We start from the raw sequence: 22,706 nt of genomic DNA, 5'->3' as shown, positions 1-22,706 counted from the left end.
GACTCTTCAGCAACCTGAGCATCCAGGTGCTTCGCACCCTTAAATTCACGGGCAAAATATTGATTTTCCCTCTCTTTCTAGACGCAGATGCCCACTCCCTGCGGTACAGGCTTACACAGGGGACAGCGTTCCTTTAAAATGAAACCCAACCAAGCAAAACTTCAGCAGCTCATCCACTCAGGAGCCACTTCTTGCAATCATGAGGGTGGGAAGCAGAGCAAAGCAGATCAATCACAAAAAAAAAAAAGGCACCGTGAGCAACACTTACCTGGGCCACTTTACCCTGCAAGACACAGCCAAGAAAAAGCACTTAATCCTACAATATCGGCAAGCTGGGAAGCTGGCACAAGTGTGACTGCAGAAGCCCAAAGGAGACACGAAACAAACAGCAGAGTCCAGAGCCGCTATCTCAAGGCACCAGCACCTCTCTCTTCTTCAAACATGGGAAGCACCTTGGATCCTCCGGCGCAAATCCTGCCCATCCCCTCCAGGATGGGAGCTGGGACAACTCCACCGAGCCCCATGTGGTGGGGTCTCCCAAAAGCCGCTCATCTCGTCTGCCACAGCACCACACCAGCAGCTGTGGCTGTCACGCCACAGGACAACGAACCCCACTGTTCTCCAGGCTTACAGGGAAAGGAGGTTTTAGACATCACCCAAGAAAGAAGGATGCGGTTCTTGCCCTTCGGTGCAAAAAGAGGGCCAGAACCTGGTTAGGCCCTTCCCAGTTTGTAAGGGAAAGCATGAGTGGGGAGGGGAGGACTGGCAACAGCACTGCACTGGGGGAGGCACTGGTCACAGATCTGCTCGGGCAGGTGGGAACCTCCCACCTTGTCCTTGCCACTCCCAACCAGACTGCTGGGCTCCGCGTCTCCCAGGCCTGTCCCGATCCACCTGCAAGCTCCAAAAGGCCCAGCACAGGAGGAAGAGAGGCATGCTCTTTCCACGACATCCAAATGAAATTCTGCTCCCCCAAAACACAGCTTCCATGTGGCCTTCCCACCCCACGAACGGTCTCAGCGCTCCCACAGCACCACGAAGAGGTTGGCACGGGTGCCCCACAGCGCTGGCTGGGAGACCAACGCGGTGTTACAGATGTGCCTGGCCCCCACCCTGCCCTGTGCCGCTTCCACACCTCCTTCCAGCACAAAAAAAAACACACAAAAATGTAGGTTAAGACCTCTGCCCTTTGGGCAGCGTCCCTCGTACTTACAGCCCCAGAGGAAGAATATGGGCAGGTACACCTCTGCAGCCAAAAGATGAGCCAGAATTCTTCCTGATTTCCCCCCAAATTCACATTCAACTCCGGGTTTTGCCCCAATACCTGAAGACTAGATAACACTGCCTGCTTTCAGCCTCAAACTGTCTTCTAATTGCCAATTACAGCAAGCAAAGCAGATATCTGAGCTTGTGTCCTAGTGAGGAAAAAGTCTGTAAATTCCTCTTTACACCATCAAATTGAGCACGAGACCACACAGACACTTGGTCCACCTCGGCAAGTTCAGGCACGGGCTAAAGAGCATAGGTGTGAGAAAGCTTTGTAAGAACGAGCCACCTTTGTAGCCCCAAGCTCAGCCCAGACACGCTCACCCCTGGGCCCCCAGGAAGCCCACGCCGCGGAGCGGGGCCGGGAGGACGCGCACCTCGTTGATGCGGATCTGCTGGAGCTCCTGTTCGGCTGCAGTCAGCGGGGCGGGCGCAGAGCAGGAGGAGACGTGCTTCTGGTAGCCGCTCAGGGACACGTCCTCCTGCAGGCAGACAGACGGGAAGGAAAGCGTCAGGGGTGGTCACTGCCATGCAGCGGGCAGGGCAGCGCTGGACGCGACCCCAGTCCCGATGGCGTGTCAGAGCTCCCGAACTGGTCTCTGGCATTCTCCTTGCTGAGGTGTAAGGTCAGTCTGAGTTACGCTCTCCGACACCTCCCTGCAAATCCCACCTTTGATTTAAGCTCTGCCTGTTCGGGCCACCCCACCCCGCTCTGGATGCCTGCAGCACACCTGCGACCTTCGCTGCAGCAGCGTGGCCTCTCTGGGCGATGAGCGAAGCTTATGAGCACAAAAGCAAGAAGGAAAGAGGGAGATCGCAGCCTGAGTGCAGCAGAGAGGGGATGTGAAGCAGGGTGGCAGCAGCTGGAGATGCTCAATGGTTCCCATCAGTACCAGTGCAGGTACCCTAAGACCTAGAAAAGGTCTGATGCCTCAGAGGCCCTTAAAATGTAGTTCCCTTTGCACAAAGCCTATGAAAATAGGAGGAGAACCTCCCACCAACTGCTGCCAGACAGAGAAGTGCAGTCACATTGCTGCAACTGCTCTGGCTCCACAACAGCCTTCTGCTGGAGTGACGCTGCTGCTGCGTGCCACTTCTTTTCTCTTTAAACATAAACGTCTGGACCTCTCTAGAGCCTTCCTCCCACCTCTTTCACAATCACAGCCAACCCCGCCACCTCTGCAGCCTCTCCATGCCTGAACAGCCAACCCCTTGTCACACAAAGTGGCAGCAAACTACCAGGAGACCAAAGCAGCAGGGGCAAAACCTCAGTGCTGCCCTCCCCAAATGCCAGCACCCCACGTCCCACCTGACTTCAGCACTGAGTTTTGGGCAGGCTCCTGAAGCTCAGCTTTTATTAACCCAACAGGCTTGAGGGGGGAGTGTGACTTTGCAGGAACCACGTCTGTACCTTTACTGTTCCAAACATCTCGTCCTTTATGTGCCCCCCTCCAAACTCCTTCTTCACCGTTGCTCTGGTTGCGGCATACAGCATCTTCAGCCTGACCTGCGCAAGGAGGGAGACAGCAAACACGGTCAGAGGGAGGTGGTGGGACTGGAGAGCACCACCTTCACCCAAGAGGCACCCGATGTTCTCCGTTTCCCCCCTGCCCATCGATGGCTGCAGCACTGCCTTCCCAAAGTTTAGCCTACCTGGTTACAATCTCAGCACGCCACCGCTTCCGTTTGCAACTAAAACCACATCTGATGTTGTCACTTGCTACTCGACCCATCCCCGGGAGCTGGCTTGCTCCAGGAACTCTGTGGCACGACAAGGAACAACGTCACCTCCGTGCTTGTTGTTTCACGTTCGTTAACCATGGGCTGTTCTGGTTACCCACACACACACAAAACCAGAACTGATGCAGAGAACCCAGGTTCTCCCTTGGAGCAGAAACCCCTCAGTAGCTACTTGCACCACAGAAAACTGTACTACAAACCACCTGGAAACAACCGCCTGGTTTCTACCTAAGCCTCATTTCTAACTGCAGCATCTCCAGCTCCAGGGGATTGCTCCAAGCACAGAGTGGGCACAGGGCCACCAGGAAAACCTATCAGCTCTATTTCTGTGACTGCGCATGTATGCACACACATGCCGCAGCCCTGATAAGCTCTGGCCGCAATCCACAGCCCGCTGGTTTATTCTGTACTTTGCTGTCTTATCACAGAGCTCTGGAACATCCGTCACAACGTTCTTCGTGGCACCTGAGTGAAGGTGCAAATACTGCTGGAGTCCCTTAAAAGCAGACGGACACCCTGTCAAAGGGTGTTGTGTGCTTCAGCCAGCGCTTCTACGAGGAACAAAGCTCCTGAGGACATACTGGACACATTGCCCTGGAACACAGCTGGAAAATCCCACCCGTGAACCAACAACCAGTGATGAACTATGAGACAACGGTACTGAGGGGTTTGGTTTTGTTGCTGCTGGGCTGACATAAGGGAACACACATTTCGAATGAAAACTTCCTGCTGACAAAGAAAAACGCTGATTCCATCCACCAGCACTTCTCCTGCAAAACCCTGCTCAGGGGAGAACATTTGCAAGCGCTCCCCAGTTCCTCTGCAACGAGCCCCTCCATGTTTTGTCGAATACCCACCCGATGACAGTGGCTGTCAACGCAGCAGGACAATTTTATGCTTGCTGGAAGCCCATTAGGGAGATGTGCTCAGCAAAACAGCGTTTTCCAAACAATAAACCATACTTCTGAAATACCCTACACTAGCATCAAATGCAACTTTGTCCTTTTTGCACCGTCTCTCCGATGCTGCCTTAAGGTTTCACCTTCCTGACAAGGGTAAAACAAGCAACCTCTCTCTCATGGTAGCTTCCAGACCGTGAGATGCCCTAGGGACACCGCCGCACGCTGCAGAAACACCAACAACAGCCCAAGAGCCAGCAGGTGTCGTTGCTGCCCTACAGTCCTGCACCTCGGAGGGAAGCGGCCATCCACGGCCCATTTAAGGGTGGTTTTTGGGACAGCCCAGTTCCAAGGCACAGCCAAGAGCTTGGGCTGGGGAGGCGAGGGCCCGGAGGTGGGCCATGAGCTCCGGCACATCAGGTCTCGTGTCGAGGACTTGGTGCCAGGGCCTGCCCCACAAGCCAGCCCTTCCTAGTGGTGCTTTTGGCCAGGGCGGAGGCGTCCCCTTCCCGCCAGGGCGCCTACAGCTCCCCGGGCCCAGCTGCATCGTCACGCAGCGCCGCAAGGACAAGGAGGCGATCCTGCACACACTGCTGTCTTAAGAAATACTCCCGTCCCCAAAAGCAATCTGCGTGGTCTCTACTTCTCTTCAGCTGAGGCGCAGCGATGGAGGGCGCGAATGTTCCTCCTCAGGCTCAGCGCAAAGTCGGCTGCCTTGGCTCACACCTCCTTCACTCCTCAGCCCCAGCCGTGCCTTTGCTGCCCTCTGCTCCCAGACAAGTCAGTGCCACAAATCCTCGCGCACAGGTGACCAGAGAGCGAAGCTTACCGGGGAGTTGTCAGGGGACCAGGAGATGAAGAGCCACTCGTAGCCCTGGGCATTCTGGCTGTCCAGGCGATATAACACATAGCACGGCTGCTGCTCATCCAACAAGGGCAGCACGAAGGCATCGTAGTCCATGTCCCAGCGCCGGGACAGCTCTTTGTGCGCTCCCAGAACGAGCTGCTCTGGAAGGAGAAGGAAGAAAAGACAGCGTTATGCAAAGGCCAGGCTTAGCTCACCTCCAGGGCTGCAGAACGGCTCGGCCAGGGCTCGCCGCGACTCCAGCGCTGAGAACGACCCCGTTCTGCGGAGAACCAGATCAAGGTGTTGGAGCATGCACACGTGTACATTCCTCCTCTGTCTTCAGCTGGGCTTGGTGAGGACCTCACAAGGAACCACGTCAGGGCAGATTTTGAGTGCTGAGAAAAATAAAAATGCCCATAGCAAAAGCCAAGCAAGCCGGGAAGATGAGCCAAAGCTGAGCCAAAGTTGCTCTTACCAGAGGCCCTGTAACCTAAGATGTGTCAAAACCCCTGCTCTGGGGGAAAAGGAGCTTGGGGTCCCCACTGTGCCCCCCTGCAGCAGGCTGTGCTGCCAGGACAGCCCAAGTCTCTGGAAGTGACCTACATATTTCACGCACATGGTAGCATCTCAAGTGTCCGGAGAGTATTTTTTCCCTGCTACGCAAGCATCGATGGGGCTGGAAGCAGCAAACGAGAGGACAGCAAGCTGGACAGTGCGGTGCTGGGACTTAAACATCAGCGCAGGCATCATAAAACAAACACACAAAGAAACATCTGAGAGAATCAAAGCAGAGAATAAAGGGTTTGCCACTCCAGGCCTGGGGTAACTTACTCCCACCCTGCAGTACCGTCAGCCAGGGGTGCTTCCCTCCAGGCAGCAGTTTCCCCCCCTCCCTCCAAAACACCGCCCTGTACAGCTGTGATGATTTGAGGGCCAGGTGCTACAGGCAAGGGCCTTCAGGGGTGTAATGACAAGAACAAACACCAGTGCAACTCAAAACACTCGCAGCAGATGTGGTCCCACCACCTCGGAGCCAACTCCTCCACCAAGACAGCTTTCCCAGGAGGGAGCCAGCTTCTGTCTGCTCCCTCCAAAGCCCACTCACAAGAGCTCTGATAAGGCAGGAACAGCACGTTTCTGCGTGCCTGAAGCGCAGCAGTGAGGTTTCGCACTCATCGTGGGTCTGCTCCTGGGTTGCAGGGCACCCTAAACCCGAGAGCTGTTTTTAGCAAATGTTCCCCCATCCAATTTGCAGGAAAGAAAAGAGGCCTCGAGCTGCAGGACAGTTAGCAGCTTGCCTAGAGCTGCTCTGCCAGCGCTGCTCCACAGAGTTGCCATCCCCAGCCTGCACTTTTCAGCACAGAAAAGGGTACTGAAAATACTTTATCTTCAACAAAACCACCTGTTTGGAGAAAGCAAGGACAAAAAAGCATAAAAACCTCAATGTACCCTTAAAAACCACAAAGCAGACATGCAAAAGGACATGGCTTTTTGCAAAGCCCCAAGACCTAGGCTCCCAGAGACCACAATAAATTTCACCTGGCCAAACCTACTGGCAGCTCCTAACTACTCCCATCTGCTAGGTGTCCCAGCATCTTATGCACGAGGCAGTCAGGCCCAATAAATTCACTGCAGGTGAATTGGGCTGCGTTTGAGCCAGACCCAGCAGGGTCCTCAAGAGCCAGCAGCATCCAGGTGTTCCTTAGGCAGAAAATGCCCAAAATGCCATACCAGTGCCAGCATCGGCACCCACCTCCAGCCCTGCAAAGTGGAGCTGAATAGCTGCAAGGATTGTCTTAGTCGGCAGATTCTGGGAAACACGGAACTTATTTAGAAATTAAAAAAAAAAAAAAAAGAACAGAAGTGTGTTTGCACTTGTGACTTCTCTCTGCAGAGCCAGCAGGACTTCCTGAATTGCATCACCTCTCCTCAAAGCCGGCGTGGGCAGGAGCTCTGAGCAGCCACGAGCAGCGAGTGATGGAGAGCTGCGAGCGCCTCTGTTACTGCTGAAGAAGGGGAGAGTTGTGGATCAAATCCCAAGTGCCCACCATCCCCAGAGAGCACCCTCCACAGGACCATCTGCAGCATCGCCCTTTTCAGCCTCCCTCGTTTGCTCTGCGACTTATTCTGCTTCCTCCCACTGACTCCCTGCAGCTCAGCTTGATCCCTTCAGGGCAAATTTTCCTCCCTAGCCCCTGCAGCAAAGGCAAACACTGCAGCAGCCTCCCACGGCTGGCGTTCCCATTAGCTTGGAAAGCGTCAGAAAAGGGAAACTAAAAGCTGCAGCGCTTCACCAAACCGTCACTGGTAGTGATGGAGACTGTTGCCACCTCTTTCTGCAGCACCCTGGGAGCACTGCTGACCCTCAAGAGGTGCCCAGCACCCAGCTGTACGCAGGCAGCTTTGCTCTGAAATGCCCGTGCAAAGCATCGGTCCCCACGGGGACATCACAGGAGACAGGCAGCCGCAAGACTACCGCACAGCGCCACTTTTGTGCAAAGAACCAGAAACCTGCTGGGGCAGGACCCAGCAAAGCATGTCAAGAAACCCATGGACACCGCGGAGTGACTAGAGCAGATTTCCCCCATCATTTAAAAATGTTTTGGACCACAAGTCACTCTCAGGCCAGGAAAACATTGCTGAGCCTCGGCATGGAGCTGAGCTCACAGCGACGGCCCGAGATGACGCTAAGGAAGCGTCACTGCTCTGCAGGTGTTCGGCACGTCCAGCTTGCACGGCCGTCGGGTCCTCGCTCAGGTCTCTCTGCACCCACTCCTGACGCACCGAAGCGCCCCAAATCCCCTGCAGCCCTGCCCTGCAGGGCAGAGGGTCCTCTGCACCCACGAGCAGAGCAGGAGGCTCCTCTTGCAGCGAGGTTACAGAGCGGAGCGGTGGCACGGAGGGGCTAAGCGACTCGTCCCAAGGGTCCCCGAGCCAGGCTGGTGGGGCCACCGCTGACTTGCCCCCAGCAGACCGAGCCCCTCGGGCACAGAGGTACTCCCAGCTCTCCTGCTCACCGCCAGGCAAGGCTGGCGTACAAGGCAGCTGCTGACAATGACACATCACGCAGATAAATATAGCCCATTCAGCCAGAGCAGGGCTGGTGGGACGTGGTTTCCATTGATGGTAAAAAGTCGTCCTTGCTGCTGTCGTCAGCCACAACCCAAAGCCAACAGCACGAGGCCTCGCACTCTAACTACAGGCTGGGCTTCTGTGATTTATCCTAACAGGACCCTGGTTCACGCTTTTTAAAAGCAAATGGTGACAAGAGAGCAAAATTATTGAAGATGCTCCTGGCTCCCATCGATGAAGCAGACGTAGCAACCCAGCACGCAGGGAAGGAGTAATCGTGCTGAGGACAGAGCCAACACCGGCGAACTCTGCGGTGGCACTGCCGCCATGTCCCCCGTGCTCCAAGCCCAGGCCACATCCCTCTCCCAGGAGGGGCTCTTCACCTCCCAGACCCTCTGAGGGCTGCTCCCCGAGCACCATCCAGCTCCAGGCTGAAGCACAAATTGCACATCTGCAGTCAGTGGGGTCTTGCTTGTTTTACTCCAGCTCCTAACATTCAGCCAGACACAGAGAGCTGGACACGGGCGTGGGACATCCCCCAGCGCAGTGCTGAGGCACCAGAAGAAGGCAGGGTACGGACGTGAAGTCGGCTGCTGAGCTCCAGACTGGCTGATGCCACCTTGGGCCTGATGGCCCAGCCGTGACCAGTGACAGCAGCTCAGCAGGGCAGTAACCTCGTGCGTTCACCGCGACACAAGGCATCCATATGTAATCGCACCAGGCTGAGGCTACAGAAAACCTACACCGTGGAGGTTCCCTGCTGGGATGCTAAATCAGTGCACTGTTCCACTTGCTTATTTGATCAATATTGAGGCCAAAGTCACCTTTTGCCGGGCCACAGCCTGCAAACGGCTACACGCAGCACAGCGGCGGCAGAACAGAGCAGACACTGGAACTGGGGGCACTGAAGAGCCCCCGCAGCTGTTCTAAAGAGCTGCAGAGAGCCTGCAAACAGGGCCAAGCGCAGCCTCCTGCCCACTTCTGCTTGCACCTGGGGCAAGGCATCTGCTTGCCTGGTTCGGGATGCCACATCCAAGTAGGACAGACAGCCGTGGGACAGGCTGCACATCGCTCCTGAACGTCCTTGGACCCTCTCCCTCACTGCAAGGGGCATGGGCTGCTCCACTGCTCTGGGAGGCTGCCACCCCCTTCTCCTGTGTTTGTGCCAGCACAGCAGCCTCTCGCTGGGCTCCCCAAAACAACACGCCTCACTCAAAGCTGCCCAGCACCCAGCACCGCCTCCCTTTAGCAAGAGAAGGCACCAGCATTGAGAAGAGCTGGTCCAAAGTCAGCGGAAAGCAAAGGCACTGCTTTTCCCAAGCTACGGTAGCACAGCAAAGCCGCTCTGGCAGAGGCTCTAAGGCTGTTGCTGCCAAGAGCTCGCTCACCAGCTCACATGAATTTTATGCTTGTATTTCACCCCAACCCCGCAGCAGTCTGCTGTGTGCCAGGAAGCCCCGGCAGGATTTTGTACGGTGTTTCCAGAAACGCAAGCTCTTCTTTGGCACGTTTGACCACGGTGACAAAGAGGAAAGAAAGGAGGAGAGGCGAACTACAGAGCTGGTATAGGGTGAATCAAAGCACTTAAAAATGGGGCTTACCGTCCTCAATGATGACCTTGATGAGCCGAACCGAACCATTTCGGGCTCTGGCAAAAAAGTCCCTTAACTCCGTGGTGGCTGAAAGAACCAGAAACATTGTGATCAGATTTAACAGGCAAAGCAGGCGCTGCTTGTTGATGGGCTGTGGGGACAGGCAACTTGGCAGGAGAGAAATTGAAAATAATAAAAAATTAAAAAAAAAAATCACTGGTGCCAAAAGAGTTTTAATAAAAATAATACTACAAAATCCAAACAGCTGGCCTCATCAGTGGAAGTAAAGTGCTGCGTCTCCCTGAGGCTTCAGAGTTAAATAGCAGCTGGGAGCACATGTGATCCAGATAACTTGATACTTGGCCTGGGTGAACATAATCACCCAAATTTAGATGATGGCTTGGCCAGTGCAGGCGGGCAGAGCTCAAGTGACAAGTTTATTAACTTTACAGAGCTGCGAGGTTTGCATACAGGGTGGCTGGAAGATGTCACAACAGGCAGAGCTCTGACGTCCGGGGCTCACGATGCGCAGCGGGGATGCTGCTGAGCTCTGACGCCACGCACCAGGATGGGTCCAAACCAGAGACACCAGTTTGAAATCCTCCAGCAGGTAAAGAACCTCAGGGCGCTCCCCGCTTGCAAACCTGCAGCGGCAGGCGATGGCACCCTGCAAATTTTGCTCCGGAGCCTGCAGGGCTTTGGTTACAAGGCTGTTGGAAAACTCGGTGTGGAGCCACACTCCTCCATATCCCCCTTGACCGCTGGGAACAGACAACTTCGTTGTCCCATCAGAAGGGACCATCAGGCTCTGGCAGTAGACAGATACCTAAGTGACAGCCCACAGTTGGCATTACTCAACCTGGAGGCACCACAGGCACACATCTCCCCACCCCACCAGGGATATTCTACCTGCAGGCCCTCGGGCAAAGGCAACGCCAAAGAGATGCAGCTTGGAGAGGGAAGCCCCAGGGGACAGAGCATCTCTCTGCCCCAGAGAGCGGGAGGTCTGCAGGGATCCTGCCTGGAGAGCTGGGACCGACAGGGTTTGAACCTCACCTGGAACCCAGGCTAAGGCAGTCAGTGGCTGCCTGTCACCAGGAGGCTCACAAGGGCAGCACGTGGAAGTGCAAACAGTACTCATTTTCTGCGCTTCTTACCTGCCTCTGTTGGCAGCGCCCAAATTTGCCTTGCTGCCCGACAGCCTCAGGCTCCCTGAGGACCCCTGGAGCCACTCACTCATTTCAGCCCCCATCAGGCTCCCACGTGCAACCCAGACTCTGCATTTCTCTCCAGCCGGGTCCCTGCTCGCTCCTCCCACCCATGCACCCCATGTAACAGACCCTTTCATGCTGGTGCACATCTTCTTCCCCAGCCTTGCTCTGTGCGCACCCATTTTAAAGGAACGGGTACCCAGTCAGGGTGTTGATTCCAGGGGAACCTGGCTGGAAGATCCCATTCCTGTGACTTAAAAGCTGCAGAGAGCTCCAGCACTCAATAGAAATACCGCAGAAACCAGCAATGCAAAAGTAAGAGATGCTTCTCGCCAGGCAGACACCCCACTTAGGCTGCACCAGGACCCATGCTTGGACCCAGCAGCAGCACCGAAAGGGGATATCCCACGGAGCCCCATGCCTTGTGTGGGCCACCAGCAGGGTGGCTGGTGCAGACTGGTTTTCCCCCCTCCCGTGTGACAAATCTGAGCTGCATCTGCTTCACCAGCTCAAGAACCGTCCCGGTCAGAGATCTTGAGGTTCTCCCTTCCCTTCTTCTGCGCAGAGAAAAGGCACGAATGGAACCAGCTCCCAGGCTGGTGTTCTGCAAACAGCAGAGGTCACAAAGAAACCCAGAGATTACACCCAAGCAGGACGATTTTAGAAAAACCACCCTTTCTTTCCCCCCTGTCAGCATCAAGGCACGCAGCTCCCCCAGTTTGCAGCACGCCTGCTCAGACCTTTCTCTTCTCCCAGCAGCAGCTCGCCGCTCAGCCCGCTCCCACCAGTACCACCCAAGGCGGCTCGGTTATTTTTAGCCCTTTCCCTGTTGAGACAGGCTGTTTCCTTCCGGCAGCATCTGCGGTTGTTGCAAATACAAGAGGTTTCTCCCAGGGCGGAAGAGGAGGAGAAAAAGAGATGTTCATACGCCCAGGAAACGTAGCACAAGAGCCAAAAGGTCCTAATAAGCAGTAAGCTTCACTCACGGCACTGCCAAAACAGGGAATAACAACGTTGGCCTTGGATATTCCTACAGCATCAGCTGCTGAGAAGAGAGACAAAAGCCCTGCGGTGCTAACAGGCTTGCAAATCCCTGCAGATGGACCCACCCTTTCTAGAGACCAAGGGCGTGCAGGGCTCGGGAAAGCCAGGAGACTGGGCAAGTGTACGCCTCCTGCACCTGGAAATGGTGGGACTGGCCAAAACCATCGGACTGACAGACCAGGCACTGGCACTTTCTGCACAGACAGAAGGATTTAAGCAGGTACAGAAAAGCATGCACGCTTCCTGAGGACCCTGCTGCCCAACGAGAAGCACTGCAAGGTCTGCCAAGAGGAGGAGCACTTTCCAGAGAAGACAGCATCAGAACCTTCAAAAAAAAAAAAATAGATTTCTGTTCTTTAATTCTGCTGAAAAAAAAGTAATTTTCATTAAATAAAAAAAGTCACTGGGGTGTCTTTGGCATTCCCTTCTGTCTCTTGCAACACAGAGCAAAACCCAGGGAAGAGGAAAAGGAACAAGCTAGCTGTGAAGGCTTTCGGCATGAACTCAGCCACTGTTTCATTACAGCATGATTATGACTTAATTGGCACAGCAGACTTGATGAGACAGCTTGCGTGCCTGAAATATTAATATTAAAGTCCACATCCTGCTCTGGAAGAAAAGCAGGGCGAAGGGAAGAGGCCTTACCCTGGAGATGGAGGTGAGCAGCACCTTTGCCCCAAGGTGTGGGGTGACACAGAGAGCAGGGGAGTCTCTCGGATGCAATTCGAGGGCTGAAAACCCTGCATGTAATCAAACAAGAGCATCTGCAAGGCATCTGGAGCCACAGGAGGTCAGAGGGGCAGGAGGTGGGTGAGTATGGAGGCAAGCCAAGAAAAGATCCTTACTGTGGGCAGTTCCTCAGGGAAATCAGTTTGTGCTCACACCTCTGCACCTTCCCCATTCGGGATGGGAAGAGGCCACTCAGGGTAAATCACAAGAACTGGCTTTACTCCTGACGCTTCCCTATCAGCATTTGACAACAAGACAAGGTGGGAGAGGAGGAGAGGAAGGAGAAGCTGGGCACACACCAGCACACCCGACGTCAGCCAGGATCTGCACCAATCCCCGCAGTGACGCGGCTGCTGGGGCGAGCCGACGGCGTGCAGGCAGCGAGCCTGGCTGATACCCACGGCAAAGAGGGCATGACCATGGGGAACGGTGGTTTAGAGAGCGCTCAGGTGAGGCAGGTGCTTTCCAGCTGGCTGGAGCTCGTGAGCTGCACAGATTGCAGAGCTGCAAGTCAGGGAAGGGAGGAGCAATGGAGCTGAGATGGGGCAGGCTACACACGTCTCCTGCCTTAGAAGGGGAGGGCGGGGAAGGGGCAAGCAAACTCACCCGCTTAGCAGGGGTTCCTGGAAAACCCCGGAACAACCCATCAGTCCCGAAACAAACACACGCTGGGCTGCAGCCAGCAGGGATCCCTTGAGGACAACTTGCATCACACCAACCTAACTTCTTCCAGCAGAGCCACCAGCCTGCAGGCCAGGCAAAAGCAGGGCGCTTCGAGGATCGCAGCTTGCTATGTGTCTTGAAGTTTCAAAAGCTGTGGTGTTGGTGAACCCCTACAGCACCAGCACAAAACCGTGCCGATAACTCGCTCTGAAAGTTACTAAAGGCTGGATCAAGCAAGAACTCCTGGGGATCTGTTGTGGGTCCGGTTACAGTCCACACTTCCATGATCAGCTCTGGCAACTGTAATAGCGTTTTCTGCAGATGAAAGTTGGGAAGCTAGAGGAGGTGCAAGTGTGCACTGGAAGACAAGGAGAATTCCCCGTACTCTCAGCAGATTGGAGAAACAGGCTGGAAAAAAAGAAATAGGATGAAACTCAATAGGAAGCAAAATACCACAGTAGGAGAGCAACCTGCACAGACGGAGGGTCCAGCCACTCCGGAGAAGAGAGGGTTACGCTGGGTTGCAAGCCAGACACAGGTTAATTGCTTCATGTCACTGCAGGCAAAGTCATTCGCCAAGGCACAAACAAGAGCATGGCTCTCAAGCTCAGCCGTGTTATTTGGTGCTGACAAGGCTTCGGGCTCAGCAGGAACAACGCATCCAGGCTCGGCATCATGCAAGGAGAAAGGCACAGGCACACCGCGAGTGCCCAACAGATGGCAGCTGTGGGAGCGCAGAGTGCAGGGCAAGCCTGAAGGAACCAGGGTTGGTCAGCTCCGAGAGAAGAAAAACAGTGAGCAGCAAATTGTACCAGGTTTTCAACCCGAACAGCCACACGATCTGAGGTCCCACCTCAGCACTTGGGAAGTCTCGTAAGGATGGTGACCAAACCATGATGCCTCCATCCCTGCCCAGCCTGAAAGACCTCCAGAAACTGGCCAGGGATGCTGCTGCTTTGAGGCAGGGCAGGCTCAGTGGCATCTGAAGAAACCTTCTGGTCTTTCTCCAACAAAGCCCTGCCGTGGACCCTCCTCACGGAGAGCCCACTTTGACCAGGAGCCCCGCAGAAGGCTAAGCGTGGTGCGAGTGCCCGCGCCTCCCCCTGCACCTCCCACCACACGGGACAATACATCAGGCCTCGTGTTTCGGTGAGCCCAGAAACTGCCTCCGGCCAGCCCGAGCCATGCAACGCCTCCCCTCTCCCACCCGTCTGCGGATGAGCTGCCCACATTGCATTCACGACGTGCTGAAACATTCAGCTGCCAGCACAACGTGCTGGACGTGCGCAGTGGCCACGTTGTTGGGCCTGCTCGGCAAACACGCCTCTCGCAGCCTGACTGGGCTGCTCGTCTCTGGTACGGGGCCTGTCCCCCGGAGATTTTAGTGCGGGGCCTGATGTCTTTCATCAGCTGAAAATGCTGAGAGGCTGGGCACCACCCCAAGCCGGGCCCAAAGTCGATCCTTTCCAACGTTTACAGCCCCAAACAGCTTATCTGAGAAGAGCTGGGCTGTAACAAGGCCCAAGGCGCGGCACGCCACCGCTCTGCTCCCTCTCCCCGGGATCACCGGCAGCCCGAACCATGAGGGACAGGCACCGCTGAGTGATGCCGGCCGGCCTCCCCCCGCGGACGTGATGGCGTTAGAAGAGCCGCTGCCTGCACAGCACCTGGGGGAGCCCCGGGGGACCGGACCCGCCAGGGATGGAGGTGACGGAGCTCGATGCTCACCCCAAAGCTCTGCACGCTTCAGCCCTCCCGCTCGCCCCCCGTCTGCACGACAGCTCAGTGCTCCCGGATCAATAATACATGCTCCCTGAAACAGATGCCTCTCTGAATATGTCGAGTCCCCTTCGTCCTCCTGACAGGAAACCCGAGCCTCTGGCCATCAATCTTTCATCCTCCAGACATAATCCTCAAGTTGAAGCAACTCCAAGCAGCTGCTTCCCTTTCAGTGCCGCAGCCCCTCCAGCCAGGGGCACAGCACCCGCAGTTCCCCGCGTGGCACGGAGGCCAGCCCCATGGAAGTGCACGACGGCCACAGGCACAGGATTGCTGCTGCTGCTGCTAAAATGGCTCCTGTTCAGTCCATTCCAGCCTAACTCCATCGTGCACCACCTGCTCACCCTGCTTGCTACTGAGCGCTTTCACACTGATAGGCTTGGCTGGCTGGCTGAAGCACTAAGAGGATTTTATTTCTCACCATAAAATATATATATATATCTACCTATCCTTGCAGGTACTCTTTTATCTGGGAAAAAAAAAAAAAAGCTACAGACATCAGAAGAAAATAGAATGAAAGGGCAAAACATTCTGAGCAAGAGAGGACACAACGGAAGCTTGTTCCAATTTTCCATGATGCTGGGCTCTGCTCCACAGAAGGATTTCGTGCGGATGAGTCCTGGCCATATCGCAAATCCTGTCTGGGGACGTCCAGCCACTTGCTCACTCCCGTGAAGCCATTCGCCTCTCAGCACCTAATTTTCCATGCGTGTCCCTGGGAAGCCATCTTCTCTCCACTCCAGCATCTCCGAGTTTCCGATCAGAGCCAGGCCTCCCCCTCCCCACCCTGGGGTCAGCAATACCCATTTGGCAGCCGCCGAGAGCAAAGCATGCTGCTGCCTCACCCCCGGAATCGCCTTGCTGGTCCCTGCTCCTCTTCTCTCCCAGTCTCCCAAGAGCAAAGGCACAACTGGGAGCACTGGAGCAGGTGTCAGGAGCCTGGTAGTGATCTCGTTGCATTTAGAGACTCCTGACACACACTTTCCAAGGGACTTCCTCTTCTCCACAGCTTTCAGGGGCATTAATTATTTACACATCCTCAAAATTACAGCTTGAATGGAACTTCTGCAGGGGTGAGAGCTTCCCTCTGCGCTTTCTGAGCCATGGGGGCATTTGCTCCACGTTTAGCATATGCCTAGGGCATTCGTCTGGCCTTTGCTGCGAAGCGCAGTGAGGCCAGGAGCTGGGGCATTGCTGATTGTCACCCGCCTGGCATGCCACCTGCCGTCACCCCAAGCAATGGGGCAGCCTTCAGACCCAATAATGCAGGTGCTCAGCCCAGAAAAAGCAGCTGCTGCTGCCAAGTGGGGACCTGCTCCCCAAAGACATCTTTGCAGCAGGTCAACGGCCTCTCCTCCGTGTGGAGGCCAGAAACGGGGACATTTCCCTTCCTGTACCTCAGTGGAAGCCTTATCACCCCGGCTCCTCCCTGCCTCCCGCAGAGCAGACCTACAACCACATCTGCTGCAAGTCCGGATCCAGCTTCTGGCACAGGGCAAGCACAGCATAACGTCAGAACCAAGATAACGGGAACCACCTAGCCAAACCCATCACTGCAACGTTTTCCTTCCCGGCACACACCAGCCCTACATTCGCACCAGTGACCTTCCCATCAAGGACCACGCACCCCTCCTCTCCATCCGCTGAAGGTACAGTGGGATGCACCTGGTTAGTGAGTTACCTCCCATCCCCAAAGCCACCATCAAAGTCAGGCAGCCCAGCACAGCCAGGAGGACAAAGGGACCAAGGAAGCAGTAGGAGGAGTCGTCTTCTTCCTTCTTGGGCTTTCTTCTCACTGAAGAGCCAGGAAGCTCTTGCAGGTGGTCTTTGCACCTCCGAGCAGACGCAGCAGCTCCTGCAGGGCCACTGCCCCCCCAGGGCCGCGTGGCCAGGCAGAGGGACCTGCTGGGGATGGGCAGGGGACAGCCCAGGAGCCACACCATCGCCACCCCCTGCCAGGTGCGGTGTTGCAGGGTCTGCTCACAGCTTCAGGCAGGCCGGGAGGGGACACGGCCAGGGAAGGTCCAGCTCTCTGAGCTCAGCGTATTTAGGAAACAAAGCAGGATAGGAGATACGCCTATGCTCCCCGTTTGCTCTCCAGTTTCACAATTACCTCCCCCCCACACACAGAAGCAGGTGGTAGACACCACACGTGGGCATGGGAAGGTCATCCCCACGCTCCTACAGCCCCACATCTTGTCCCTCCCCAAGCAGAGCAGGAACCAAACTCTATTTTTTTTTTGGTTGACGGAACACAGGCATTTGCAGTCTCCCACAGAAACTACAAAACTGATTTTTTTTTCTTTTCAGATGAAAAAAAAAAAATCACCCCGAAGTAACTTTTTCTCTCTGGATGGAGGTTAAGAAAGAGCACCCAGAGGTAACCAAAAAACAGTGGGTAACTTCCCACCCATGCCAAAGCCTTGGTTCAGCACCTCCTTATTACAGCACAACAGCCAGTCCTGCCAGGACAGAGAGTGCTGTCCCCATCTATCACAGCTCCGGGCAGAAGAGACAGCAAAACTACCCAGTAAATCCTCGTAGTAGCTAAAAAGCAGGTTTCCAGCCACAAAAAACCCTCAGCAACCCTTGCCAGCTTCCTAATGCCCGCAATAATATGCTACAACTTTTAGTTAGCCCCGAAGCGGTCAGGCAGTCGGAGGGGATAATCTCCGAAGGTCCCTGCCAGCTGAGCTGCTGTTCTATGGCATCTCCCCAGCCGGGCAGTCTCCGTGGCAGCCCGGTTTTCTCATCAGCACCTTTGAGAGAGGTGCCACAGATACCTCAAAAATTAGCCTTTAAGGCAGAGGCAAGAGGCTGAGCCCTGACGAACACCCCAAACTCTTCACCCTCGTGTTCCTGCAACCCGAGCAGGCGCCGCTATCGCCTCCCTCTTCCCAGGACCAAATATCTTTTCCCAAAAAGTCGGCACACACAAAGCAGTGATGCTCCTCCCTCCCCACGTCCCGTGGCGTGCCTGCTTCTTGCTGCCAGCTGTGCAGGGAAAAGGAGGTCACTCGAGTTTCTGAGGCATTCAGGCCCGGCCCTCCCCTGTGCCACTTACACCAAATTCTTGCTTTTGAGCTACCACTGAAAGCTGGGCTCACAGATGGAGCTGGGTCGATTATCCACAACGTCTTCCTCAGGTGCCCGCTGGATGCTCTGACGCTGGAGGCATCCAGAATGCAGCAAACAAAGCTTTTATTCCTACGGAGCAACTGGGGGCAGACTGATGGCACCGACGTTAGCCATAAGCTGAGGACAGGAGGAAACCTCATGCCCACCTCCGCCTGTTGCTGGGGGTGCCCCACAGCTCCACCTGCCCCATGGCTACAGCTCCTGCACCACCTCCAGCCCCCCGGGCTGACTGGGGCGTGCCATCCTAGTTCCCCCGGATGGCAGATGCCTTTCTGTAAATGGGAGAGGGGAAAAATAAAAACAAAAACAAGCAATGCATACCCCAAAAAATTCATAACGAGGCCTGTGAAACTGGGAAGAGCTGGAAAATCCCTCCTCCTTGGCAAACAACAGAGCTCAGATGCTCAGCAGAGGAGAAGAAAGCAGCAGTGGGATTGCTAGTTCTCATCTGAGAGTGAGTCAGCTTGCTGCCAAGGGAAGGAGTTAATTCGACCGCTGTGCCAGGGCAGGGAAGACCAAAAGACACCCAGACCATTTGTGGGGTTCCCCGATGTGCCGACTGCCTCTGACCCAGCTCTGCATCGCAGGCGCTCGCCCAGCAGCTTCAGGCAGCAAGAAAACTGCTTTGCCTGGAGGACAGGGCGCACAGCACAGGCAGCGAGCGGCTTCGGAGAGCCATCGGCCCTTTTGTCCAAGGCAAAGAGAATGGACAAAGAGGCAGAACGAAGGGGAACACCGCAGAAAGCGCTGGACGGCTGCCTGCATCACCACTGCTTGTTTCTGCTGATGTTGATCCCAGAGCAGCACGCCAGTTCGGTTATCGGAGGTGAGCAAAATTGCCTCAGAGACCTGCACACCCAGGAAGACATCAAAGATGCCGCAGGACTGAGACCACCCAAAGCAAGCTGCTCTCTCCAAAACCCCGAACGAGCAGGGAAGTTTTAAGTCCGTCCGTTTCCTCCCCAAGGAGGGAACACGGTACAGGGGGGCACCCCCCCACACCCAGCCCAGATGCTGAGGCAGAGCCTGTGGAGCCGTCCAGGCCCATCTCACCCTGCACAGGCTGCGGCTCCCGGTGGGGAGCACCAGTCCCTTCCCCTTTCCACCAGAAAGCTGCTGACAGTGCACCTTACGAACTACAGACAACAATGATCCGAACCGATAATCCCGGCAGGGTTTTCCAAGCACCGCGCTGCAGGAATGGGATGCGGCCACCTTGCTGCCCCCCCTGCCCGAGGCTGGCAAATGTTGGCGCTCCCCGAGAGCAGCTCAGCAGCTTCGCAGGGCCGGCACCTCTCTTCCAGCTCTGTTTCAAGCCCCAGGGCACCCATAGGGCCCGCCAGGGTGGGTGGCATCAGTGAGCGGCCACGGGGCCGAGCAGCAGGGGCACGGGGCAAGCAACAAGCCTCACCCACACCAAGCCCCAGCGGAGAGCTCTGGGTGCACCAAGAGCTCGGCTGGATGCTGGGGTCCACCCCGCTGATTTATTTCTGGTTTTATTTTTACAATAGAGTGAATGTTTAAGCAGATCCTGGACTTCGACATCTCAGCTTAAACTAGAGGCAATGAGTCTGGACCCAACCGTTGTCAGCTACCAGCACTCCCAGGCAAAGCAGGAGAAGCGCCTCAGCACCACCCCTAGCACCTCAGTGGATGCTCCAAGAGCATCTGAAGGGGAAGGATGCTCCCGACTGTCCTCAAGCGAAGGCAACGTGCACAAGGAGAGAGAGAGGTGGTGCTGTGAAGGAACAGCAGCCGTAAATTCACCATGCTTGCAGACAGACATTTGCCACGAGGAAGGGCGCCGCGATGCCCACGCACGCCTCTGCCCGTTCTCCTGCCGGGAGCAGCGGCGCTAAGTTCACACCCGACCTGGCACAGCTCGGGCCGGCACCTCTCACATCTCTGCTCGCATATTGATTCACTCCCATCAATTATGCAGCACCCCTGGTCCTGATGAACGCTGCCAAGCGAGCCGGCAGGCGGAGAGCAGGGGGGAAATGCCACGATGACGCGCACCGTCACGTCCAGCTGCACTCACAGATCCGCGAACTGCCATCGCTGCCTCTTGGAGCCCCTCCCCAGTTATTTATTTTCTTTTTTTTTTTTACAGAAATCGGCCTTCTCCATCCGACGTAAAAGTTTCAGAGACACCTCTTTGCCGTGCTTTCCTTCCCTTTGTTTGAACGCGCTCCTCCCGCGCTGAGGTGGGAGAGACGCGGGCGATGGCACGGCAGGACGCTGTCCCCCTCATGCTCCCCCCCTTCCCTTCGGCAGCTGGTTTTGGCTGTCCCGGCCCCTCACAACGGGGAGCACCCTCGGGGCCAGGCTTTGCGGGGCCGAGCGGCCGGGGGGGAAGCGGGCCTGCCCTGCTCGCGGAGCTGCCACAGCAGGAGGCGGCTTCGCGCCCGAGCCCAGCTGCCTTACGGCCTCTTTTTTCACCGAGCGGCAGCCAGACAAAAGGATGCGCGAAGCCACCGCCGCCGGCAGCGCCTGCGGATCGGCCGAGCTCCCCCAGCCGCCTCCCCGCAGGGCCGGGCTGCGTGAGCCGCCCCCGGGCCCCCCCCCCATCATCCCCGGGCGGCGGAACCCGCCCGCGGCTCCGGGCAGCTCCGCGCGGTGATGCCGGCACCGGCCTCCCGCGGGGGGCGGACCCCGGCCGCCGGGGCCCGGGGCCGGAACGGGCCCGCGATGCTCGGGGGGCGGCCCCCGGGGGCTCCCGCCCGGGGCTCGGCGGAGCCGCTCCGCGGTGCGGCCCGGGGAGGGGGTGGGAAGGGGGGCGGCCCCGGAGCGGCCCGCAGCGGACCCCGCTGAGGGGGCGGCGGCCCCCGGGGAGCCGGCGGCCCCGCTTACCGTGGATGCCGGTCTGGTGAGTCATGGCTCCGAGCCGCTCCGCTCCGCTCCGCCGCGTCCCGGGCAGGAAACGGCTCCGCAGGCAGCGCCTCCCGCTTCCGGAGCCGGAGCCGGAGCCGGGCGGGGCCGCTGCCCGCACCGCCCCCCCCGGGAGGAGCCGGCCCGGGGCGGCCGGGGGCTCGGGGCGGGGCTCGGAGGCCTGCGGCAGCGCTGTGTGTCCCTGCCCGCCGCGGGGAGGGGACAGCCCCCCCCCTTCAAAACCAGCCCCCCCCCCCCCAAACCATCAGCCCCCCCGAAAACAGCAGCCCCCCCCAAAACCCAGCAGCCCCCCCCAAACCAGCAGCTCCCCCCCAAACCAGCAGCCCCCCCCAAACCAGCAGCTCACCCCCCAAACCCAGCAGCCCCCCTCCGAAGCCCCATCTCTGTACACGGTGGCGTGCCCGGCGTCTGAAATGCAGCGCGTAGGTGCGGAGCTCGGTGACACGGTTTAATGGTGGGCTTGGCAGCGCTAAGCGAAAGGTTGGACCGGATGATCTTCAGAGGCCTTTCCAACCTACGTGATTCCGTGAAATGCCAACTGAAATGATTCTGTGCTTCTGTGAAATGCCACAGCTTCCCTCTTCAGGAGCCCTGAGCCTGCGGTGGCAGAACCTGCAAAGCCCTGCCCAGGAGCTTGCACTGCTGTGATGTGGAGCCCGCCTGCACGAACCCGTCCCCATCGCTGCCAACGTGCCACACCACGCAGGTGGCGTTTGCCACCAAGGATCCTGTAGCAAGGCCAGAAATAAAAATGGGGTTTGACCACGGTGGCTTTTCGATGTATCTGCAGGCACCATCTCCTCCCCGCCCACAGAGCACGCAGGATCGGGTGCTTGTGTTGTGCTCGCCGAGAGCTGCCCAGGGAGCACGCAGCCGGGCTGCGTGGGACTCACCGACATCACTGACTCAGCTGCAGCTTCCAGCAGCTTCCTTCTCCTACACGTGCCAGTGACATCCGTGATCGAAGCACTGCTGCCACAGCTTGGCAAGCTCACGATGCTGACTGTCTTTGCCAGAGCAACCCCCAAGCGTGGGCCAGGCTGCGCTTCCCTCAGGCTCACTCTGGAGAGGAGAGGGGCTTTGAGGCAGAGCCACCAGCCTGCGCCGGGGCCGCTCATCGCCCCATGGGACCCGAGGACATCGGCACACGGTGGTATGCAAAACAAAGGGCAAAGGGGCACCGCCACTTCCTCAGCCTTCATTTGGGCCTGCACACATAACCTCAGTGCAGAGGGAAAGTTACCAGCAAGTGCCTAGCGCCACCCACCTGGGAGAGGTCTGACTCAAACACAGATGGCTTTTTTTTTTTTTTTGCTGGGGACTCAGTTTGGACCCTGCAGACAGCTTCTGGTTTTGCCAGCAGAGGCTTTCACTTCCTGCAGCAGCACAGGGCTGGAGAGGGAAGAGACCAGGGATGGGTTTTCAAGCCAAACAGGAACAAGAGTGCTCTCTAGGCCAGTTTTGCCATTCCCTCTCTGGCCTTACCCACCCTAGACAATGTTTTAGGGGGGCTCTGGGGCCGCTTGTTCACATCTCCAGTGCCTTTGTGCATCCTTTCCACCAGCCCCACCAACATGTCTGTGGGCTTTCAGTTCTGTTTCAGTTCTGTCTTTCGGTGAGCTTCTCTGCAGAACCCATGAGGGCTCCGTGACTGTGGTGCGTGGTCCCCAGCCCACCTTCGGAGGCCCAGACGCTGTTCTGAAGGCCTCTGGTCGGTCGCCGAGCTGAAACTGGACCTGGGGAGCAAGTAGCATGAGACAAGGGGCCGTGTAAGCGATCCAGCACGGAGGAGCTGGGAACCTGAGACCCGCTCACCTCCGAGATGTGCTGACCC

General features: G+C 56.9%; 1 protein-coding gene across 3 annotated transcripts in view; it reads right to left on the bottom strand.

The window, feature by feature from the left end:
* The window catches only part of TWF2 (twinfilin actin binding protein 2), a 34,893-nt gene extending 13,903 nt beyond the window's left edge, over window positions 1-20,990 (bottom strand). The window contains exons 1-5 of one of the 3 annotated variants that reach the window (XM_083795322.1): window positions 20,834-20,990; window positions 9,426-9,503; window positions 4,735-4,913; window positions 2,678-2,773; window positions 1,644-1,748 (exon numbers count right to left, since the gene is read on the bottom strand). In XM_083795322.1, coding sequence (XP_083651448.1) covers window positions 1,644-1,748; window positions 2,678-2,773; window positions 4,735-4,913; window positions 9,426-9,503; window positions 20,834-20,858 — 483 coding nt within the window. In that variant the 5' untranslated portion in view covers window positions 20,859-20,990. Of the gene's footprint in view, window positions 1-1,643; window positions 1,749-2,677; window positions 2,774-4,734; window positions 4,914-9,425; window positions 9,504-13,006; window positions 13,458-20,833 lie in introns of those variants that run through there. The other 2 variants (XM_083795321.1, XM_083795320.1) reach the window with 2 other exon arrangements.
* Between the last annotated feature and the right edge of the window lie 1,716 nt (window positions 20,991-22,706).

Source organism: Anser anser, assembly GCF_964211835.1.
Source record: "Anser anser genome assembly, chromosome: 12".
NCBI classification, from domain to species: domain Eukaryota; kingdom Metazoa; phylum Chordata; class Aves; order Anseriformes; family Anatidae; genus Anser; species Anser anser.
This window is presented reverse-complemented; position numbering and strand designations above follow the sequence as displayed.